Raw genomic sequence first — 20,872 nt, 5'->3', positions numbered from 1 at the left:
ATCAATGAACACACTATACATTCATTGCCCAGGGGGAGAATCTAATGACCCCAAGCACGGAGGCATAGGTGAGTCTTACGAAAGGCTCAGAGGGTGGGGGCAGTACGAATCTCCCAGGGAGCTGATTCCAGAGGGCGGCCCCCCCACAGAGAAGGCTCTTTCCCTAGGTCCCACCAAATGACATTGTCTAGTTGACAGGACCTGGAGAAGGCCGACTCTGTGGGACCTAACCGGTCGCTGGGATTCATGCGGCAGGAGGCGGTCCATAAGTAATCTGGTCCCATGCCATATAGGGCTTTATAGGTCATAACCAACACTTTGAATTGGGTCCAGGAACCAATTGGCAACCAGTGCAGATTGCGGAGTGTTGGGGAGATGTGGACATGTCTGGATAGACCCATGACTGCTCGCACAGCTGAATTCTGCACAATCTGTGGTTTCTGAACACTCTCCAAAGGTAGCCCCATGTAGAGAGCATTGCAGTAGTCGAACCTCGAGGTGATAAGGACATGAGTGATTGTAAGCAGGGATTCCCTGTCCAAATAGGGATGCAACTGGTGCACCAGGCGAACCTGGGCAAACGCCCTCCTCACCACAGCCGAAAGATGACTTAACACTTCACTTGATGATGATCATTCCAGCCACTCCCACCTGGTCACAGGGCCAGCAAGCCACTCCTACCCAGTCACATGACCATTAAGTCACACCCACAAAATAAGCCACACCCCACAGTGTGGCCATATGAAGTGTCTAAACATCATCTTTGCATTGTGGCGACCAAAACTGAATGCAGTATGGCCTTATAAAGTGGTATTAACACTTCGCGTGATTCTATCTCTCTGTTAATGCAGCCTGGAACTGTGTTGGCATTTTTTGGCAGCTGCTGCACACTGCTGGTTGCGTGTTGGTTCTTCAGAGCCTTTCGTCTCTTGAGTCTAATAAACGGTGACCCAAATAGTGTTTGTCTTTTATCATGTCCAATGAGCCAAAGATGTAATTAGCTTTAAGACATTATCAACACTGACTCACATTCTGGCTTGCTAATGATGACTGTTTAATCTCCCTGCTTAATCTCTTCCCTTCGCATTTTGGGATCTGGTACCCACCCTCCTCTTTTGGCGGGGGGGGCGGGGTGCTTGCTTAAATGTCTTACATCTTGGGTGTTTGAAAATAACCCCCTCCCCCCAAAAAGAGAGACATAAGTGTAACATGTAGCCTGGATTTTTATGCATACTGGAAATGATGTGAATGAATGTGAATTCAGCTTAGAAGAATCACTGCTTATCATTCTTGGTTTTGGGCCTGATAGGCAATAATATAAATAAGACAGAGGGATGGATGGGAAGGAAGGAAGGAAGGATGGAAGGATGGATGGAAGGAAGGAAGGAAGGAAGGAAGGAAGGATGGATGGAAGGAAGGATGGATGGAAGGAAGGAAGGATGGAGGGGAAGGAAGGAAGGAAGAAAGGAAGGAAGGAAGGAAGGATGAAGGAAGGAAGGATGGAAGGAAGGATGGAAGGAAGGAAGGGAAGGATGGAAGGAAGGAAGGATGGAAGGAAGGATGAGGAAGGAAGGATGGATGGAAGGAAGGATGGATGGATGGAAGGAAGGAAGGAAGGATGGAAGGAAGGAAGGATGGAAGGAAGGAAGGAAGGAAGGATGGAGGGAAGGAAGGAAGAAAGGAAGGATGGAAGGATGCAAGGATGTATGGAAGGAAGGAAGGAAGGATGGAAGGAAGGATGGAAGGAAGGAAGGATGGAAGGAAGGATGGATGGAAGGAAGGATGGATGGAAGGAAGGAAGGAAGGAAGGAAGGATGGAAGGAAGGAAGGATGGAAGGAAGGAAGGAAGGAAGGAAGGGATGGAAGGAAGGAAGGAAGGAAGGAAGGACTAGATAGTGTTAGAGAGAAAATAAACACACTGTGATGAAATGTAGTCTGGATTCCCCGGGGGAGTAAGAGAGAACTCAGTTATTTTTATTTATTTATTTACTTATTTTTCTTTCTCGCAATCTCTCTCATTCCCTTTCTCATTCTTTCTCTCATTTTCTCTTATTTCTCTCCCTCGTTCTCTCTCATTTCATTCTCTCTCTCTTATTTTTCTCTCTCTCATTCTCTCTCTCATTTCTCTCTCATTCTCCCTCTCTTATTTCTCTCTCTCGTTCTCTCTCATTTCTCTCTCTCTTTCTCTCTCTCTTATTTTTCTATCTCTTATTCTCTCTCTTATTTCTCTCTCTCTCTCTCTTTCTGTCACATTCTCTCTCTCTCTTTCTCCGTCTCTCCCCCCTTCTCTCTCTCCACATATTCATGACAAATCTCATTATGGATTCCTCATCTTATATTCCAGAGACTGCATGTACTGGAGAAATGATAGTGATTTTTCCAGACCACTAGACCACATCGGAGGCAATGATGAGCAAAATCATTCCGTAAGACTTGGCCCTGGCAGTTTATCGAGAAGCAGTTAATGAGCTTCTGCCAGGCAGGATAAATAACATGCACAAACTCCAGGCAGGGGACAGACCCACCAAGTCTCACATCTTTCCCGAAGGCGCCAATTATCCTTTTTAATAGCTGACAGGGAGGCTGTGCATACAGGCGATCCTTCCCTTGCGACAGCAATCAGGACCAGGATTTCTGTTCCTAAGCACGGTGCTTCTTAAGCAAATCAGGTGGTCTTTAAGCAAGTCCTCCTCGATCCACAGCTAACATTAGAGTACCATCTTTCGGCTGTGCCAAGGAGGGTATTTGTCCAGGTCCGCCTGGTGCACCAGTTGCGGTCCTATTTGGACCGGGAGTCACTGCTCACAGTCGCCCATGCCCTCATCACCCCGAGGTTCGACTACTGCAATGCTCTCTACATGGGGCTACCTCTGAAGAGTGTTTGGAAACTTCAGATCGTGCAGAATTTGGCAATTGTGGGCCTCCCTAGATATGCCCATGTCTCGTCAACACTCCGTGGCTTACATTGGTTGCCTATCAGTTTCCGGACACAATTCAAAGTGTTGGTAATGACCTATAAAGCCCTACATGGCAGAATACCTGTGGGATCGCCTTCTGCCGCATGAATCCCAGGGGCCAATTAGGTCCCACAGAGTTGGCCTTCTCCGGATCCGGTCGACTAAACAATGCCGTCTGGCAGGACCTAGGGGTAGAGCCTTCTGTGTGGCGGCCCTAGCCCTCTGGAATCAACTCCCCTGGAGATTCGAATTGTCCCCACCCTCCTCGCCTTCCACAAGATGTTAAAGACCCATTTATGCTGTTTTCATTTTACTGCCCTCAGAAGCCAACCTTGAGCTGCTCAGAATCGAACTTCCAAACTTCAGGCAGCCAGCAGTCAGCAAAAGTGCCCTGCATTGCACCAACATGGCAAAGTGGTTGGGGTGGTTGGAACACAGGGCAGGAGGTTTGCAAGCCTACGATGAAGACCAAAGAGTTGCTGTGGGCAGGGTTGAGCTTCTGTCCTTCACTCCAATTCCTGCCAGGGACATGAAAGGAACCCTCAATCGGGCATTCCCAAAGCAATGGTGATGTCACCGGTTAATCCTTTCAACCTGGAAGTGCCTTGGAGTGTTTAATGTCAGTGCAACAAACAAACAAACCTACTATCCTTGAATAGAAAACTGGTGTTGGTTCTACAGTCTTCATCCACAAGGCAGGACCCTCCACAGAAGCAAATACCACATCTCAGACATCAACACCCTTGAAAATGTCCAAAGATATTTCACCAGAAGAGCCCTTCACTCCTCTACTCGAAACAGAATATCCTACAAAAATAGACTAACAATCCTGGGCCTAGAAAGCCTAGAACTACGGCGCCTAAAACACGATTTGAATATTGCCCACAAGATCATATGCTGCAACGTCCTACCGGTCAATGACTACTTCAGCTTCAACCGCAACAACACAAGAGCACGCAACAGATTCAAACTTAATACGAACCGCTCCAAACTTGACTATAAAAAATATGATTTCAACAATTGAGTTATTGAAGCATGGAACTCATTACCGGATTCAATTGTGTCAACCCCTAACCCCCAACCTTTCTCCCTTAGACTCTCCACGATTGACCTCTCCAGATTCCTAAGAGGCCAGTAAGAGGCGTACATAAGTGCACTGGTGTGCCTTTTGTCCTCTGTCCAATTGTCTTTCCTTTCTCTCACTTATCATATATATTTTCTTTCTTTCATATATCCTCTCCTCTAAGTTCACTTTACCCTTATATATATTACCACATGTCTATTTTTCTTCCTATGTATTTGTGTATTGGACAAATGAATAAATAAGTAAATAAAAAAAACAAAAAAAACACAATCTCTCCACTACTTGCTTACAAGACTTATGAGTAACGTCTTTGAAGCTTAGTCTCCTATGGAAATCAGTATTTGCTTAGTGGGCTCAGATGATACGCAGATTGATGTTCTCCTTCAATATGCCATTCACCGACTCAGCATGGGCTCAACCCCCTGTGTGCCAGGGAGAAATATTGGCAACAATTATGACAATTTGTTCTTGCCAGCTGCAACAAGGCAAAAATTGCTCTCCAGTAAATAGTCTTGCTGCCAACAAACGTCCTCTCCAGGGTCCTTCAGCACACATGGGCAAATCTGTGTGCACTAATTTTGGTTTGGCGCTTTCCAACTGGAATCACAAGCTGTGTTATTAAGCACTTTCTGTAAGGAGCTGTAAGTTACTTAAAGCCCTGTTAGGGTCCTTATTGTACATGTTTTTAAAAGCCAACTATGAACCCATAGACGCTGACCTCTCGACTCTTGACTGGCAAACTCTACTTTCTGGCTGTAACCCTGCCGATGACTTCGATAACATCTTCTTAGAAACATAGAAACATAGAAGTCTGACAGCAGAAAAAGACCTCATGGTCCATCTAGTCTGCCCTTATACTATTTTCTGTATTTTATCTTAGGATGGATATGTGTTTATCCCAGACGTGTTTAAATTCAGTTACTGTGGAATTATCTACCACGTCTGCTGGAAGTTTGTTCCAAGGATCTACTACTCTTTCAGTAAAATAATATTTTCTCATGTTGCTTTTGATCTTTCCCCCAACTAACTTCAGATTGTGTCCCCTTGTTCTTGTGTTCACTTTCCTATTAAAAACACTTCCCTCCTGGACCTTATTTAACCCTTTAATATATTTAAATGTTTTGATCATGTCCCCCCTTTTCCTTCTGTCCTCCAGATTATACAGATTGAGTTCATGAAGTCTTTCCTGATACGTTTTATGCTTAAGTTAAGTCCTTCCACCATTCTTGTAGCCCGTCTTTGGACCCGTTCAATTTTGTCAATATCTTTTTGTAGGTGAGGTCTCCAGAACTGAACACAGTATTCCAAATGTGGTCTCACCAGCATTCTATATAGCAGGATCATAATCTCCCTCTTCCTGCTTGTTATACCTCTAGCTATGCAGCCATAACTTTCTTGCTCAAAGTCGTACCACTAATAACCACCATAACCAAGAAAAACAAACTACCCATATCAATAAGGAAGCTACAACCCCACCCTCCCCAAAAAATCCCTCTGGCATAAAAATAAAACAGGCTATGTAGCCAACTTCAAAAACTGCTACTAAAATTGTCCTGTCGGGCTCTCTGGTAGACTCCTCCCGAAAATTCACAGGTACAAATTTCAGACACACACACGTTTGAAAATTCAAAACAATGTTCTTTATAATGAAAATTCACTTAAACCAAGCCCTCTTTTGGTATAGCAAAGAGCACTCGTCTCTAAACAAACTGGTAATTTGTACAAGTCCCTTATCAGTTCTGTGATACTTAGCTTGCAGCCGTGAGCCAATTCACAGTCCTTCTTCTTTCACAAAATGAAACACACTTTGCTCTGGTTTAGTTTCAAAGCGGGGGAAAATCAGCACAAAAAAGGTCAAATGCAGCAAAGCAGGCACAAAACACAATGATCAGATAATCCTCCTCAATGGCCAAACCCACAGGCTGCTATTTATAGCAGCCTCACTAATTACCACAGCCCCACCCAACCACAGGTGGCCTTATTTTCTTTCATAATAATCTCTCAGTTGTTGTTGCCTATGCATCGCTCTCCGCATGCGTGGCTGTATCATTAACTCTTGTTCTGAATCCAAGGAGGAGCTAGATAAGTGATCTCCTTCTGAGCTGTCTGCCCCACTCTCCTCCTCCCTGTCACTCATGTCTTCTTGGTCAGAGGAGCCTTCATCGGCAGATTCCACCGGGGGCAAAACAGGCCTGCAGCATGTGGATGTCTCCCCCACATCCACAGTCCTTGGGGCAGGAGCTGGGCCAGAGCTAACCACCACACAAAATATATGCTCATCCTCTTTAGAATCTGACATTACCAGAGATGGACAAGGAGCTCTCGCAACAGTAAGGGGTGTGCATAAATGCACCAGTGTGCCTACCGTCCTTGTCCTAATGTTTCCCTCTTATTCATGTTCTGTCGGCGTGTGCCAACCGCCCGTAATCACAGGGTAATTAGTCCAAGCAGACACACACACACACGATTGAATGCAAAAGAAATGTTCTTTATCAACAGAAGAGAAGAAAAAACTCCCTTTTAAACTTCAAAGGGATTTCTTGTACAAACAATGCACAGTTTAAAGGCAAACCAGTTTCTAACCCAGTATCTGGGAAATTGAGTCCACTAATGTTCTCCAAACAGTGATAAACACTCACAATGAAGTATAACCCAGAGTCCAGGAATTCCACACTCAGTCTTGAAGACAAACAGGAAACAACAATCCACGGTCTTGACGAAACTACGATCAGATAATCCTCCACAATGGCCAAACTAGCATGTTGCTCTTTTATCAGAAGCTCTAATTACTGGAGCCCCCACCCAAACACAGGTGGCCTCTCTTATCTCCTGTAGTATTTCTTAAGTTGTTCTCTCCTATGCATAACTCTACGCATGCATGGGTCAGTCATACATTCCTCCTCTGAATCCAAAGAAGATAAGGAGGATTGATGTCCTCCTGGGCTGTCAGCCAAGCCCCCCTCTTCCATCACATCCACACTTCCTTCATCTGAGGATACTTTGCTGGCAGACTCTGTTGGGAGCAAAACAGGCCTGTGGCATGTGGATGTTTCCCCCACAACCACCTCCACATTCCTTGGGGCAGGAGCTGGGGCAGAGCGAACCACAACAATTCATACCCATTTTATGTTTATAAACAGCATTATGTCTATCTATACTACCAATTCATGGCACTGGACCAAATTATCTCAGGGACCGCCTTCTGCTGCACGAATCCCAGCAACCAGTTAGGTCCCACAGAGTGGGCCTTCTCTGGGTCCCGTCAACTAAACAATGTCGTTTGGCAGGACCCAAGGGAAGAGCCTTCTCTGTGGCGGCCCCGGCCCTTTGGACCCAACTCCCCCCAGAGATTAGAATTGCCCCCAACCTTTCGTAAGCTTCTTAAAACTCACCTCTGCCATCAGGCATGGGGGAACTGAGATATTCTTTCCCCCTAGGCCTTTACAATTTACACATGGTATGTTTGTATGTATGTTTGGTTTTATAATAAGTTTTTTTTTAGCTATTTTAGTACAGTATTGGATTGGATTGTTACATGTTGTTTTTTATCACTTTTGTTAGCCGCTCCGAGTCTACGGAGAGGGGAGGCATACAAATCCAATAAATAAATAAATATGTACTTGACAAAATAAAATAAAGAAATAAATAAAATAAACATTATCCTTTGATATGTATTCATTATGTACTCTGCTTCTGTCCTCTAGTTTACTGCAGCAAGCAAGCATCCTTCAGCACAGAGAAGAAATTATAGGCCTGTCTCTTGCTAGAATGAAGGGGAAAATAACAGCGCCTATTGCTGCTAATTTTTAGTTCCAAGTTCATTTGCTTGTGTCACCTGTCCTGAAGGGCTAAAAATATCTCGTGCTGCGCTAATCAAGAGCGAAGGTTATTGTTGCATTCTTGTTCTAATAAATGCCCTTGATGAATCTTGCACATTTCTGCCATGGCAATACCAAATGAGAGAAGCCAGGCAGATGGAAGATTGACAGGCTCCAAAGGCTGAATCATTTTCTAGAGTGGTGGTGGAGGAGGAGGAGGGAGAGAAGGATAGAAGGAATAAGAGAAGGAAAGGAGGAGAAAGAAGGATGAAAGGAAGTGGCAAAAGAGAATAATGGAGGGAGGAGGAGAAGGAGAACTGTAGGAAGTCCCTTTCCCCATTTTTGGTATCCATTCAGAAAGACTCGGCCATGCAATTCATAAACAAAACTCCTTCACCACAAGCTCCCCCCAGGCTGGAGTTGATGCGATTAAGAATGTACATTCCCCATAAAGGACAAGACATGATCTTTAGGACATAATAGGTTTAACCCACAGCCATTGAAATAGTAAAAGACACAAGGTTCACTGCATTGTACACACCCCTGGAGCATCTCAGAACCCTATAAAGATCCACCCACTCATTCAACCATTTTGTCAGCCACCCCAGAAACATGATGCTGTCACCGAGGTTTCTGGAAACCAAATAAACTTTCTTTTCTGAAGTCAGCCTCCATTTTCTTTCCAGTGTCTTTCCCCTGGTTTGGAACTCTACTGGATATACCTTCCAACAGAAAAAAGTATCAGAGCTTGCATTTGCGGAAACTGGCCTGTTTGTGGCCAGCCAGCCCACCAACCCAACCACACCAATAGAAATGGAGTTGAAGTCTTCAATGAAACTCAGCAGCAGTACGAAGTTATGGAAAAATATATTTATTTCTTTATACTACTACTACTACTACTACTACTACTACTACTACTACTACTACTACTACTGTCTATACTACACATACAATAAACTAGTATCTTAATAGTACCTTGCTACAACTATCTTAGTTCAATAACTCACAGGAGCCAACTTTTACAGCATTACAGCTTTTTCAAAGCATGCTAGATTTTCAATCCTGGGCCTAGAAAGCCTAGAACTAAGACGCCTTAAACAAGATCTAAGTATTACCCACAAAATCATATGCTGCAATGTCCTGCCTGTTGGCGACTACTTCAGCTTCAACCACAACAACACAAGAGCACACAACCTATTTAAACTTAATATTAACCGCTCCAAACTTGACTGTAAAAAATATGACTTCAGTAACCGAGTTGTCGAAGCGTGGAACTCATTACCAGACTCCATAGTGTCATCCCCAAACCCCCAACACTTTACCCTTAGATTATCTACGGTTGACCTATTGAGATTCCTAAGAGGTCAGTAAGGGGTGAGTACAAGTGCACTAGAGTGCCTTCCGTCCCCTGTCCTATTGCTCTCCTATATCTCCTCTACCTTTCTTCTATTCCTATATCTCTTCTTCTATTCTTTCATTGATATGTTCTATTACTATACCTTCTTTTCTATTCTTTCTTAGATATATTTTACTATGAGTATCTCCTCTATAACCTTCATCATGTATTTTACTGTTTGTATATTGATATATACCCACTAAAACCCTCATTGTGTATTGGACAAAAAAAATAAAAATAATAAAATAAAATAAAATAAAAATAAAATAAAATAAAATAAAATAAAAAATGAAATGAAATGAAATGAAATGAAATGAAATGAAATGAAATGAAATAAAATAAAATAAAATTAAATAAATAAAATAAAATAAAATAAAATAAAATAAAATAAAATAAAATAAAATAAAATAAAATAAAATAAAATAAAATAAAATAAAATAAAATAAAATAAAATAAAATAAAATAAAATAAAATAAAATAAAATAAAATAAAATAAAATAAAATAAAATAAAATAAAATAAAATAAAATAAAATACTTCCACGAACAGCAACAGCACACACAGCTAATGGCGAACAGGCAGAGAGAACAGACGGAGGGAAAGAGCAGGGAGCTCTTGCCTAGTTAAATACTTTTCACATAATTACTAGGTTGCTGCACACTCAACTACCTCTGAATGACTCAGCATTCTTATCTGAGGCCTGCTTTCTGCATTAGGATATTACCCAGGGATTTTTAATTCCTGACAAGAATGAGAGAAGGAAAGAGAAGGAAAAGGAAAGAAGGAAGGAAGGAATGTGTTGTGGTTGGCTCACATCCAGGGTCTCTGGCCACAGACTTTAAACCTGATGAGCCGGGGCCATCTGGGCATGGCCGGCCTGTGTGGCTGCCGGAGGAATCAGAGAGCGAGCCAGAGGAAGAGGGAGAATCTGGGGGGAAGGAGCCTACAGAGGCTATATATCCCCCAGCTCGGGATGTGCAGCCCCCAACTGGGGCTTTGCAGCTCCCAAATGGGGCTTTGCCAGGGTCTGAGGACGAGGAGATCAGGGACCTGGTCCTGAATGCGAGGGGCCAACAGGAGCAGTTGAGAAAGCTCAGAAAGAAGAAGTGAGCACAACTGTACATCGTCAGGACTTCCCAAGAGTATTTAAGGGGAGGATCTTAGAGGGTGCTCTTTGCAAGAAGTCAATGTTCATGCCTCCAGAGGAGAAAAGCCTGAAAAACCTGGATTCAGTGTTGGACATTTATATGGTTAACTTTGTGAATAGACTTTTGGCAGGGAAGCAAGTGTGTGTGCAGTTATCTTATCAATTTGGCCTCACTCCCGGATCTTGGCAAAGGGAGAGACATTGCTTTAATTTGGCATTTGTGAAGTAGCAACCATCTAGTACAGGGGTAGGCAAAGTTGGCTCTTCTATGACTTGTGGGCTTCAACTCCCAGAATTCCCAATCCAATCATGCTAGCTCAGGAATTCTGGGAGTTGAAGTCCACATGTCATAGAAAAGCCAACTTTGCCTACCCCTGATCTAGTAAAAAGGACTTTTGCTTTATTTTGAAATCTGTGTGTGTGTTTGAGCTTTCATTTGAGGCTAATTACCAGCCGGCTGCCGGCCAAGACAGAACAGAAGGAAGGAAGGAAGGAAGGAAGGAAGGAAGGAAGGAAGGAAGGAAGGAAGGAAGGAAATTCTGGAGACCTCACCTACAAAAAGATATTGACAAAATTGAACGGGTCCAAAGGCGGGCTACAAGAATGGTGGAAGGCCTTAAACATAAAACTCATCGGGAAAGACTTAATGAACTCAATCTGTATAGTCTGGAGGACAGAAGGAAAAGGGGGGACATGATCGAAACATTTAAATATGTCAAAGGGTTAAATAAGGTTCAGGAGGGAAGTGTTTTTAATAGGAAAGTGAACACAAGAACAAGGGGACACAATCTGAAGTTAGTTGGTGGAAAGATCAAAAGCAACAAGAGAAAATATTATTTAACTGAAAGAGTAGTAGATCCTTGGAACAAACTTCCAGCAGACGTGGTTGGTAAATCCACAGTAACTGAATTTAAACATGCCTGGGATAAACATAGATCCATCCTAAGATAAAATACAAAAAATAGTAGAGGTGCAGACTAGATGGATCATGAGGTCTTTTTCTGCTGTCAGTCTTCTATGTTTCTATGAAGGAAGGAAGGAAGGAAGGAAGGAAGGAAGGAAGGCAAAGGGGAGGGAAGGGAGTGAGAGAGTGAGGAAGGAAGGAAGGAGGGAGGGAGGGAGAAAAGAAAGATCAATAGCAAGGAAAAACCTTTCTTGTGCTTAGCACTCCTCAAAAGAATTGCTTGTTAAATTCAAATACAGGGTGGAAACTGTTTACATAATAATCCCAGGAGTATCCCTTGGATGGGATCCCAATTTTTAACCCTCTGTGCCTGAAGTCTTATTTTTCAAAAAGTGCCCAACAGCCAATTTTATTGGCCATTCAGATGTATTTTTAATGCTTGGGATCTTCACAAGACTGGATGTTATCTTCTCCTTTGGGATTAGATAAACAGCGCTAATCCTTTGAGATTAGATAAACAGTGCTGCAGAATTCAACCAACCTTGATTCAAAACACAATTCCCTTTTAAAAAAAAGATTTTATGACTCTGGGCTCAGAATTCAGTAGCAGTTCAGATGTTCCTGGGAGTTTAAACTCCTGCTAATAATAATAAAATTTAAAAAAAGGAAAGAAAGCAAACTTACTTGAACGCATTAGCCTCTCCATGGACTTTATAATTTTCGGCACTTATTCTCGAAATTACTCTGGTCACGGCAATAAGGATGCAGATATTAACCTATCGAAATGAAAATAATAAAGGACTGCATCACGAAGGCAAATCACGTCTATACACACGTAAACAATGTAACTCAGAATTATTCCAAGTTACATCCTGTATAATTAATAATAATAATAATAATTTAATAATTTATTAGATTTGTATGCCGCCCCTCTCCGAGGACTCAGAGCAGCTCGAATTGCCTCTTCTTCCCTTTTAAATACATATACATTAATCCGTGTTTCGCTGAAAACTGACTTTGAGTCTTTTGTATGCAAAACATGTCCCCGACTCGAGAGTCTTTTATAGTCCTTTCCCATAAAAATCACATTTTAGGCTCCATATAATGATTCTCCCAAAGCACTAATATCTCAGATATTATGAAGTATAACAAAGTAATCTCTCCCCCCTGCAAACTCTCTTAAAAGGTGTTCTTATTTTTTTTTAAAAAATAGTTCAACCGCAGAGATATCCCTTGGGATGGAAGGGAATTCAATGCAATACACAATAATGATTGGATGTAGTGGAATCCAGCACCGAGTTGCATAATTCATTGGGATGTAGAAAGTGCCCCCAAGGGATCCACCCTCAATCTTCACAATACTTCTCTAATAGGTATGCAAAGAGTACTTTAGTCTGGCAAGATTTCTGTCTAAAGGCGAACAACAATAAAGAAACTACCGTATTTTTCGGAATATAACATGCACCGAGTCTGCGGAGAGGGGCAGCATACAAATCTAATTAATAATAATAATAATAATAATAATAATAATAATAACAACAATAATAATAACAATAACAACAACAACAACAACAATAAAAAACAGATGAAACAATCGATCACATTCTCAGCTGCTGCAAAAAGATCACACAGACTGACTACAAGCATAGACATGATGCTGTGGCACAGATGATCCACTGGAACTTGTGTCAGAACTACTATTTCTCAGTGGCAAAGAACTGGTGGGATCATAAGCCCAAAAAAGTGGTCGAAAATGAGCAGGCAAAACTACTGTGGGACTTCCGACTGACCAAATTCTGAAGCATAACACACCAGACATTGAGATTGTGGAGAAAAAGAAAGTATGGATCATCGACATCGCAATCCCAGGGGACAGCAGAATTGAGGAGAAGCCGCTAGAGAAATTAGTGAAATACGAAGATCTAAAAATCGAGCTGCAACGACTCTGGCATAAGCCAGTGAAAGTGGTCCCAGTGGTACTTGGCACGCTGGGCGTAGTGCCAAAGGATCTCAGCGGACATTTGAAAACCATCAGAATTGACAAAATCTCCATCTGTCAATTGCAAAAGGCCACTTTACTGGGATTGGGAAACATAATTCGCCGCTACATCACGCAGTCCTAGGTGCTTGGGAAGCGCCCGACTAGTGATGAAATACGAAATCCAGCATAGTGATCTCGTTTGCTGTGTTGTATTGATACAATAATAATAATAATAATAATAATAATAATAATAATAATAATAATAATAAAAGCCTTTCACACCCCCTAAAAGAGGCTGAAAAGTTAGGTGTGTCTTAAACTCCGAATGTAGTTTTTTCGAAGCTTTTTTCCCCCTAGCCCAGCTTGCAGGCTTGTTTTCATGGCTACTCCCTCCTAAAAAGGTTTTTTTCAGCCCTAACAAGGTGCTAATGATCTTCTCACTTGCAGGATTTTTTCCGTTGCTACTCCCTTCAAAAAAAAATTCCCGCCCTAAGTTTTGCAGGTTTGTTTTCATTCCTACTGCCCCCGAAGATTTTTTTCAGCCCTAACCAGGGACTAAAATAAACTGCTGAAGCTGACCAGACTAAGGATGCTAGCCAGATAAATACCTGGTAACTAGATTTTTGCACAGAACTGGAAAAATCCGCAAATACCTGAAGACAATGAGATCATCATGAAAATATACGACTGTGCAGAGATGGACAGATTGACAATGGAACTTAATAATCGAAAAGAATCGGACTACAGTGGAACCCCGACATAAGAGCTGCTCTACTTAAGAGCAACTCGAGATAAGAGCTGGGAGGGGAGAGATATTTTTGTTCTACTTACAAGCCCAAATTCGAGATACAAGCGCCAAGGAGCTGTCTCCTGAAGCCAAACGCTAACTTCCGCGTTCGGCTTCAGGAGACAGCTGCGAAGCGGCGCGCGTGTTTTAAAAGGTTGCAGCCGGCCTGGGGGGCTCGGGGGGGTGCTTGCAGCTTTCTTTCTTGCTCTTTTTCTTTCTCTCTTTTACCTTCCCTTCTATTTCTTCTTTTCTTTCTCCTTCCCACCTTCTTCCCTCCCTCCCTCCCTTCACTCATTCCTCTCTTACTCTCCCCTTTCATAAGTTTCCTTGCTTCCTTCCTCTGTTCCTGTCCCTTCCCCCTTTCTTTCTTTCTTTCTTTCTTTCTTTCTTGCTCTTTTTCTTTCTCTCTTTTACCTTCCCTTCCTCTATTTCTTCTTTTCTTTCTCCTTCCCACCTTCTTCCCTCCCTCCCTTCACTCATTCCTCTCTTACTCTCCCCTTTCATAAGTTTCCTTGCTTCCTTCCTCTGTTCCTGTCCCTTCCCCCTTTCTTTCTTTCTTTCTTTCTTTCTTGCTCTTTTTCTTTCTCTCTTTTACCTTCCATTCCTCTATTTCTTCTTTTCTTTCTCCTTCCCACCTTTTTCCCTCCCTCCCTCCCTTCACTCATTCCTCTCTTACTCTCCCCTTTCATAAGTTTCCTTGCTTCCTTCCTCTGTTCCTGTCCCTTCCCCCTTTCTTTCTTTCTTTCTTTCTTTCTTTCTTTCTTTCTTGCTTGCTTGCTTGCTTGCTTGCTTGCTTGCTTGCTTGCTTGCTTGCTCTTTTTCTTTCTCTCTTTTACCTTCCCTTCCTCTATTTCTTCTTTTCTTTCTCCTTCCCACCTTCTTCCCTCCCTCCCTCCCTTCACTCATTCCTCTCTTACTCTCCCCTTTCATAAGTTTCCTTGCTTCCTTCCTCTGTTCCTGTCCCTTCCCTCTTTCCTTCCTTCCTTCCCACCCTCCGTCCATTCATTCACCCATTCCTCTCTTGATCGCTTAAAGCCGGTCCCTGGTGCAAAAAGGGTTGGGGACCTCTGTCCTACAGGATTGGGTGGCAGAGAAGTTGAACATATGTAAATTTAAAAGTTTAAGAAAGTTTACAAGTTAAGTGAAAGAAACTTCATTATTCATTTATATGTACATGTACATTTCTTCATTAAAAACATGTCTTTCTGCATAATTTAGACTAACTTTGTGAGTTTTTTGAGGGCTGGAACCAATTAAAATTATTTACATTAATTCCTATGGGGAAAAGTCGTTCGAGATAAGAGCTGCTCGACTTAAGAGCCCAGGTCCGGAACGAATTAAACTCATATCTCGAGGTACCACTGTATTATGAAATCTGGACAAAATGGTACCAATGGACAAAAAAAAAGAAACTCAAAAGAAGCATTGAAATAAAATATCAAGAAATCTAAAAGCAATTAAAAGACAATGTAGATAGGAATGTATATTTATGATGTAGATTCATCTGTAAATATGATTACGTATTCTTTTAAAAAAATGGAAAAATGTAATAAATATTTTTTTTTTTTTAAAGGATGCTAGCCAGATAAATACCTGGTAACTAGATTTTCCCCCTATTTCCCCCTCCCCCCAAAACTAAGGTGTGTCTTATCCTCTGGTGTATTTTATACTCTGAAAAATTCGGTACTTTGAGCTATTCATGGTGTCATTCGTGGTTCTATGCATCTACATTGGACTGCATTCTAACATTTAAACTCGGATGTTCAGCTTTTGTGTTTAAAAACCCAACTCTTAGTAGGCAACTGAGCCTATCAGTTTTCTAGGGTGAGGAAAATAATGACAGCTCCCCCCACCTACCCATTGAATAACATTCTGCAAATAAATGTCCTTTTTAAGCAGCCATCCAAGAAAAGTCAGATAATAGATGGTGCCTTTCCTTTCACTGGGATTCTGGCATCTATTCTCTCTTTTTTTTAAAAAAAAAAAAAATTCTCTATCTTCATAATTAGTTGGAAATATAAACTCCTTTCTCGCCTTCCCATTATTTAGCCAATACTTAACAATTGCCCACAGCTGCCAATTGGACTCGGTTTGAGATATATGTGGCCTATAAAACTTGCAAACCAGTCAAATTATAACGAGAAGGGGGGTGGGGAGGGAATGTATGGTTCCAGGAGATGGTGGTTCTTGCGCAAGAGTTGCCCAGATTTCATTCTTGGCTAATTTCGGCTATAAAGATGCTTTTCCCTTATAACAAATGTACAGCATAAAAACTTAACAGCCACCTGTTTTGGCAAAGGTAACTAGAAATCCATGTGTAGGCTTTGCTTGAGCTTCTGATTTGAAGAGGAACAGTTAAACATTTAATAATAATAATAATAATAATAATAATAATAATAATAATAAGCCAGTGAAAGTGATCCCAGTGGTACTTGGCACGCTGGGCGCAGTGCCAAAGGATCTCAGCAGACATTTGAAAACCATCGGAATTGACAAAACCTCCATCTGTCAATTGCAAAAGGCCGTTTTACTGGGATCGGCAAACATAATTCGCCGCTACATCACACAGTCCTAGGTGCTTGGGAAGCGCCCGACTGGTGATGAAATACAAAATCCAGCATAGTGGTCTCGTTTGCTGTGTTGCATTGACATAATAATAATAATTTATTAGATTTGTATGCTGCCCCTCTCCAAAGACTCAGGGTGGCTCATAACAACAATAAACAATGCGGTACAAATCCAATGATTAAAACTATAATAATAATTTAATAATAATACAGTAATACCTCATGATACGAACTTAATTGGTGCAAGGAGGAGGTTCGTAAGACGAAAAGTTCGTAAGACGAAACATTGTTTCCCATAGGAAACAATGTAAAGTCAATTAATCCGTGCAACCAAAAAAACGGCTTTCCGGCTGTTTTAAAAGGTGACAGCCGGGTTCGGGGTTCGGGGGGGTGCTGGCAAGCCCCCCAGGCCAGCTGTGACCTTTTAAAACACCCGTGCCACTTCGCAGCTGTCTCCTGAAGCCGAACGCGGAAGTTCGGCTTTGCCGTTCGGCTTCAGGAGACAGCTGCGAAGCGGCGCGGCTCTTTTAAAAGGTCGCAGCCGGCCTGGGGGGCTTGCCAGCACCCCCCCCGAACCCGGGTTCGGGGTTCTGGGGGGTTCTGGCAAGCCCCCCAGGCCGGCTGCGACCTTTTAAAACACCCACGCCGCTTCCCATCTGTCAATACTACCCAATCATAACCACACATAAATCTTACTAGCCAAAAAGGGGATACATCAATTACCCCATGCCTGGCAACATAGATAGGTCTTCAGAGTCTTGCAGAAGGCGAGGACGGTGGGGGCAGTTCGAATCTCCAGAGGGAGTTGATTCCAGAGGGCCGGGGCCGCCACAGAGAAGGCACTTCCCCTGAGTCCCGCCAGACGACATTGTTTAGTCAACGGGACCCAGAGAAGGCCAACTCTGTGGGATCTAATCGGCCGCTGAGTTTCATGCGGCAGAAGGCGGTCTCGTAGGTATTCTGGTCCGATGCCATGTAGGGCTTTATAGGTCATTACCAACACTTTGAATTGTGTCCAGAAATTAATCGGCAACCAGAGCAGGCCGCGGAGTGTTGACGAGACATGGGCGTATCTGGGAAGGCCCAGGATTTGTCCCTTATCCTTGTTTCATTCATTCTCTTTTTTTTGCTTTCACAGCTGGGACCTTTCTAGACTTCAAGGATTTTCAGATATGAATTTTGGGGGGGATCAGTAGCGGGTTGCTACCCGTACATAAAGGACACTGCACCAGTAGCGATCACTGCACATGCAGCTTCAGTTATTTGGGTATGTGCATGTTCCAGTGTGTTGGTGCTTCGGCGCATGTATAGGAAGTAAAATCTTGCGAGGGGATTTAGTTTTAGATTTAATTGGATTTGTATGCCGCCCCTATCTGAGGACTCGGGGCGACTCACAGCATATACAGAAAACAGAAAAACATTAATAAACAGTCCAATTAATAATACATTAAAACAATCCTTAAAAGTTCTGATTTTAAAAAAGACCCTCATTCACAATTCATTCGGCAATCATACGAAAAAACCATTCGTTGGTCAGGGGAAAGATCTAGCAACTAGATCTAGATCTAGAGATGAGTTTTAAACTCTTTCGGAAGGCAAGGATTGTGGGGGCAGAGCGAATCTCCAGGAGGAGTTGATTCCAGATGGCCGGGGCCCCTACAGAGAAGGCTCTTCCCCTAGGTCCCGACAGCTTGGCATTGTTTGATCGATGGGACCCTAAGGAGATCAACTCTGTGGGACCTCACCGGACGCTGGGATTCGTGCAGCAGAAGGCGGTCTTGGAGATAGTCTGGTCCTAAGTCATGTAGGGCTTTATAGGTCATAACCAACACTTTGAATTGTGTCCGGAAACAAATCGGCATCCAATGCAGTCCGCGGAGTGATAATGAGATATGGGCATGCCTTGGAAGGCCCAATACCGCTCACGTGGCTGCATTTTGGTTGATCTGAAGTTTCCGAACACTCTTCAAAGGTAGCCCCATGTGTGCGAAAGAGAGATTTCAGTAAGTTTTTGCTTCTGCGCATGCTCAGAAGCAAAAAAAAATAGCTGAAATCTCACACATGTGCACCCCATCAGGAGATTTTTGCTTTCTGCACATGCACAGAAGCAAAAACACACTGGGACGCGTGCACACACGCACGCAAGCTAACTGAAGCTGAGTGCGCAGCACATCGGTAGCAGCGGTAATAGAAATCCACCCCTCATTTGGATACGTTGCAGGCTGTCATGGTTTGTGAGCTCTTCGACATAGACCAGGTGTCAACCCTGAAGATGATGTGACTGAAGCCATTTTGAGGCTTCATGGCTGCCATAACTGGAACTAAGGGATAGGGAAAGGGGAAATTAGAGATAGCTGGGGGTTTGCAGGCAAAACAAAATACTTTCTCTTGAGAATCAAGGATGTTCCCAAGCAAGTGCTTGGAAGGAGGGGACTGAGGTCACTTAGCAACTGGACTGTATCCAGAGCCTCGGTGGTGCAGTGGTTAGAATGCAGTACTGCAAGCTACTTCTGCTGATCACCGGCTGCCAGCAGTTTGGCAGATCAAATCTTACCAGGCTCAATGTTAACTCAGCCTTCCATCCTTTCAAGGTCAGTAAAATGAGGACCCAGATTGTTGGGGGCAACATGCTTACTCTCTAGAAGCCACTTAGAGAAGGCTGTAAAGCACTGTGAAGCGGTATATAAGTCTAAAGGCTATGATCTCCTGATTGGACTAATAGTTTTGAGAAAGTGAAAAACTTCCACTTCACCAGCCTGTGACAATATGGCATATGCAATAAAGTTATTCTTTGAGGAATCTACCTGACTTGGAGTTTTGCTTGCTGTGGGTATGCTACTTGGAACCCTGACACCAGGTCAGGAACACAACAGTTCCTAGAAATCTGCTTCCGCTTCCCGTTCGCCATTTCCTGTTCCTCAATCCTTTCTTTTTTCTTTCTTTCTTTCTTCCCTCCTTCCCTCCTTCCTTCCTTCTTTCTTTTTTGCTAAACTTTTCTTTTCTCCTTCGTTCCTTTGTTCATTCGTTCCTTCCTTCTTTTTGCTAAACTTTACTTTTCTCCTTCCTTCCTTCGTTCATTTGTTTGTTCGTTCGTTCGTTCGTTCCTTCTTTTTTGCTAAACTTTACTTTTCTCCTTCCTTCCTTCCTTCCTTCCTTCTTTTTTGCTAAACTTTACTTTTCTCCTTCCTTCCTTCCTTCCTTCCTTCCTTCCTTCCTTCCTTCCTTTCTTCTTTTTTGCTAAACTTTACTTTTCTTCTTTAATAACGGATATGCGAGAGCCTGGGAGATATTGTTTCTCTTCTCTGTCCATTTTGACAACCCAGATTCAGGAATTGCAAAAGTCTGACATTGCTTATTGCAAAGGAATCACATTCAATTTCACCAAACCTTCCTGGAAATGAGCAAAGTGGACTACAGTTCATTGCCGCAAAGTATGATCGCACACACTGCAACATCTAAAACTTGACTGAAAAAATCATACAAGCTTATGAGATTTCCTTCTTAATGTCAAAATATTGCTCCAGCAAATAACCAAGTACTTTAAGACACATAAGGCAAACAACGGGCATTTTAGCCCACTTTGTGCAAACAAATTAGATCTCTATAGCTTTATTAATGTTCTAACCGGATGGAGCACAAAATCCATTTGACTCCTGCTAACAAATAAATCTCTGAACAACTATCAGCTTGTTACATCCTGAAGCAATCCGTTCTAGCTTTCTCTTTGCAGATATTTCTACTGCACGAATCCCAGTGACCGATAAGGTCCCACAGAGTTGGCCTTCTCCGGGTCCCGTCGACTAAACAATGTCATTTGGTGGGTCCCAGGAGAAGAGCCTTCTCTGTGGCGGCCCTGGCCCTCTGGAACCAACTCCCCCCGGAGATTAGAACTGCCCCCACCCTCCCTGTCTTTCGTAAACTACTCAAGACTCATTTATACTGCCAGGCATGGGGAAGTAGAGATAGCCCTTCCCCCTAGGATATTACAAGTTATGCATGGTATATTTGTGTGTATGTTTGGTTTTCTAATAGGGGTTTTAGTTGTTTTTTATTATTGGGTTGTACATGTTGTTTCTATTATTGTTGTTAGCCGCCCCGAGTCTACGGAGAAGGGCAGCATACAAATCCAATAAATAATAATAATAATAATAATAATTATTATTATTATTATTATTATTATTATTATTATTATTATTATCTGACCTTGGAAGATAGGAAAATACAACCCAACC

The 20,872-nt window shown here is 42.6% G+C and overlaps 1 protein-coding gene across 1 annotated transcript in view; it reads right to left on the bottom strand.

Annotated features, from left to right (window-relative positions):
• Positions 1-20,872, bottom strand: part of ADGRD1 (adhesion G protein-coupled receptor D1) — a 191,885-nt gene that overhangs the window by 30,311 nt on the left and 140,702 nt on the right. Inside the window, exon 21 of the mRNA XM_070761993.1 lies at positions 11,990-12,081. Within this exon, the coding sequence (XP_070618094.1) occupies positions 11,990-12,081 (92 nt within the window). The remainder of the gene's footprint in view (positions 1-11,989; positions 12,082-20,872) is intronic.

This window comes from Erythrolamprus reginae, chromosome 10 (assembly GCF_031021105.1).
Source record: "Erythrolamprus reginae isolate rEryReg1 chromosome 10, rEryReg1.hap1, whole genome shotgun sequence".
NCBI lineage: Eukaryota > Metazoa > Chordata > Lepidosauria > Squamata > Dipsadidae > Erythrolamprus > Erythrolamprus reginae.
This window is presented reverse-complemented; position numbering and strand designations above follow the sequence as displayed.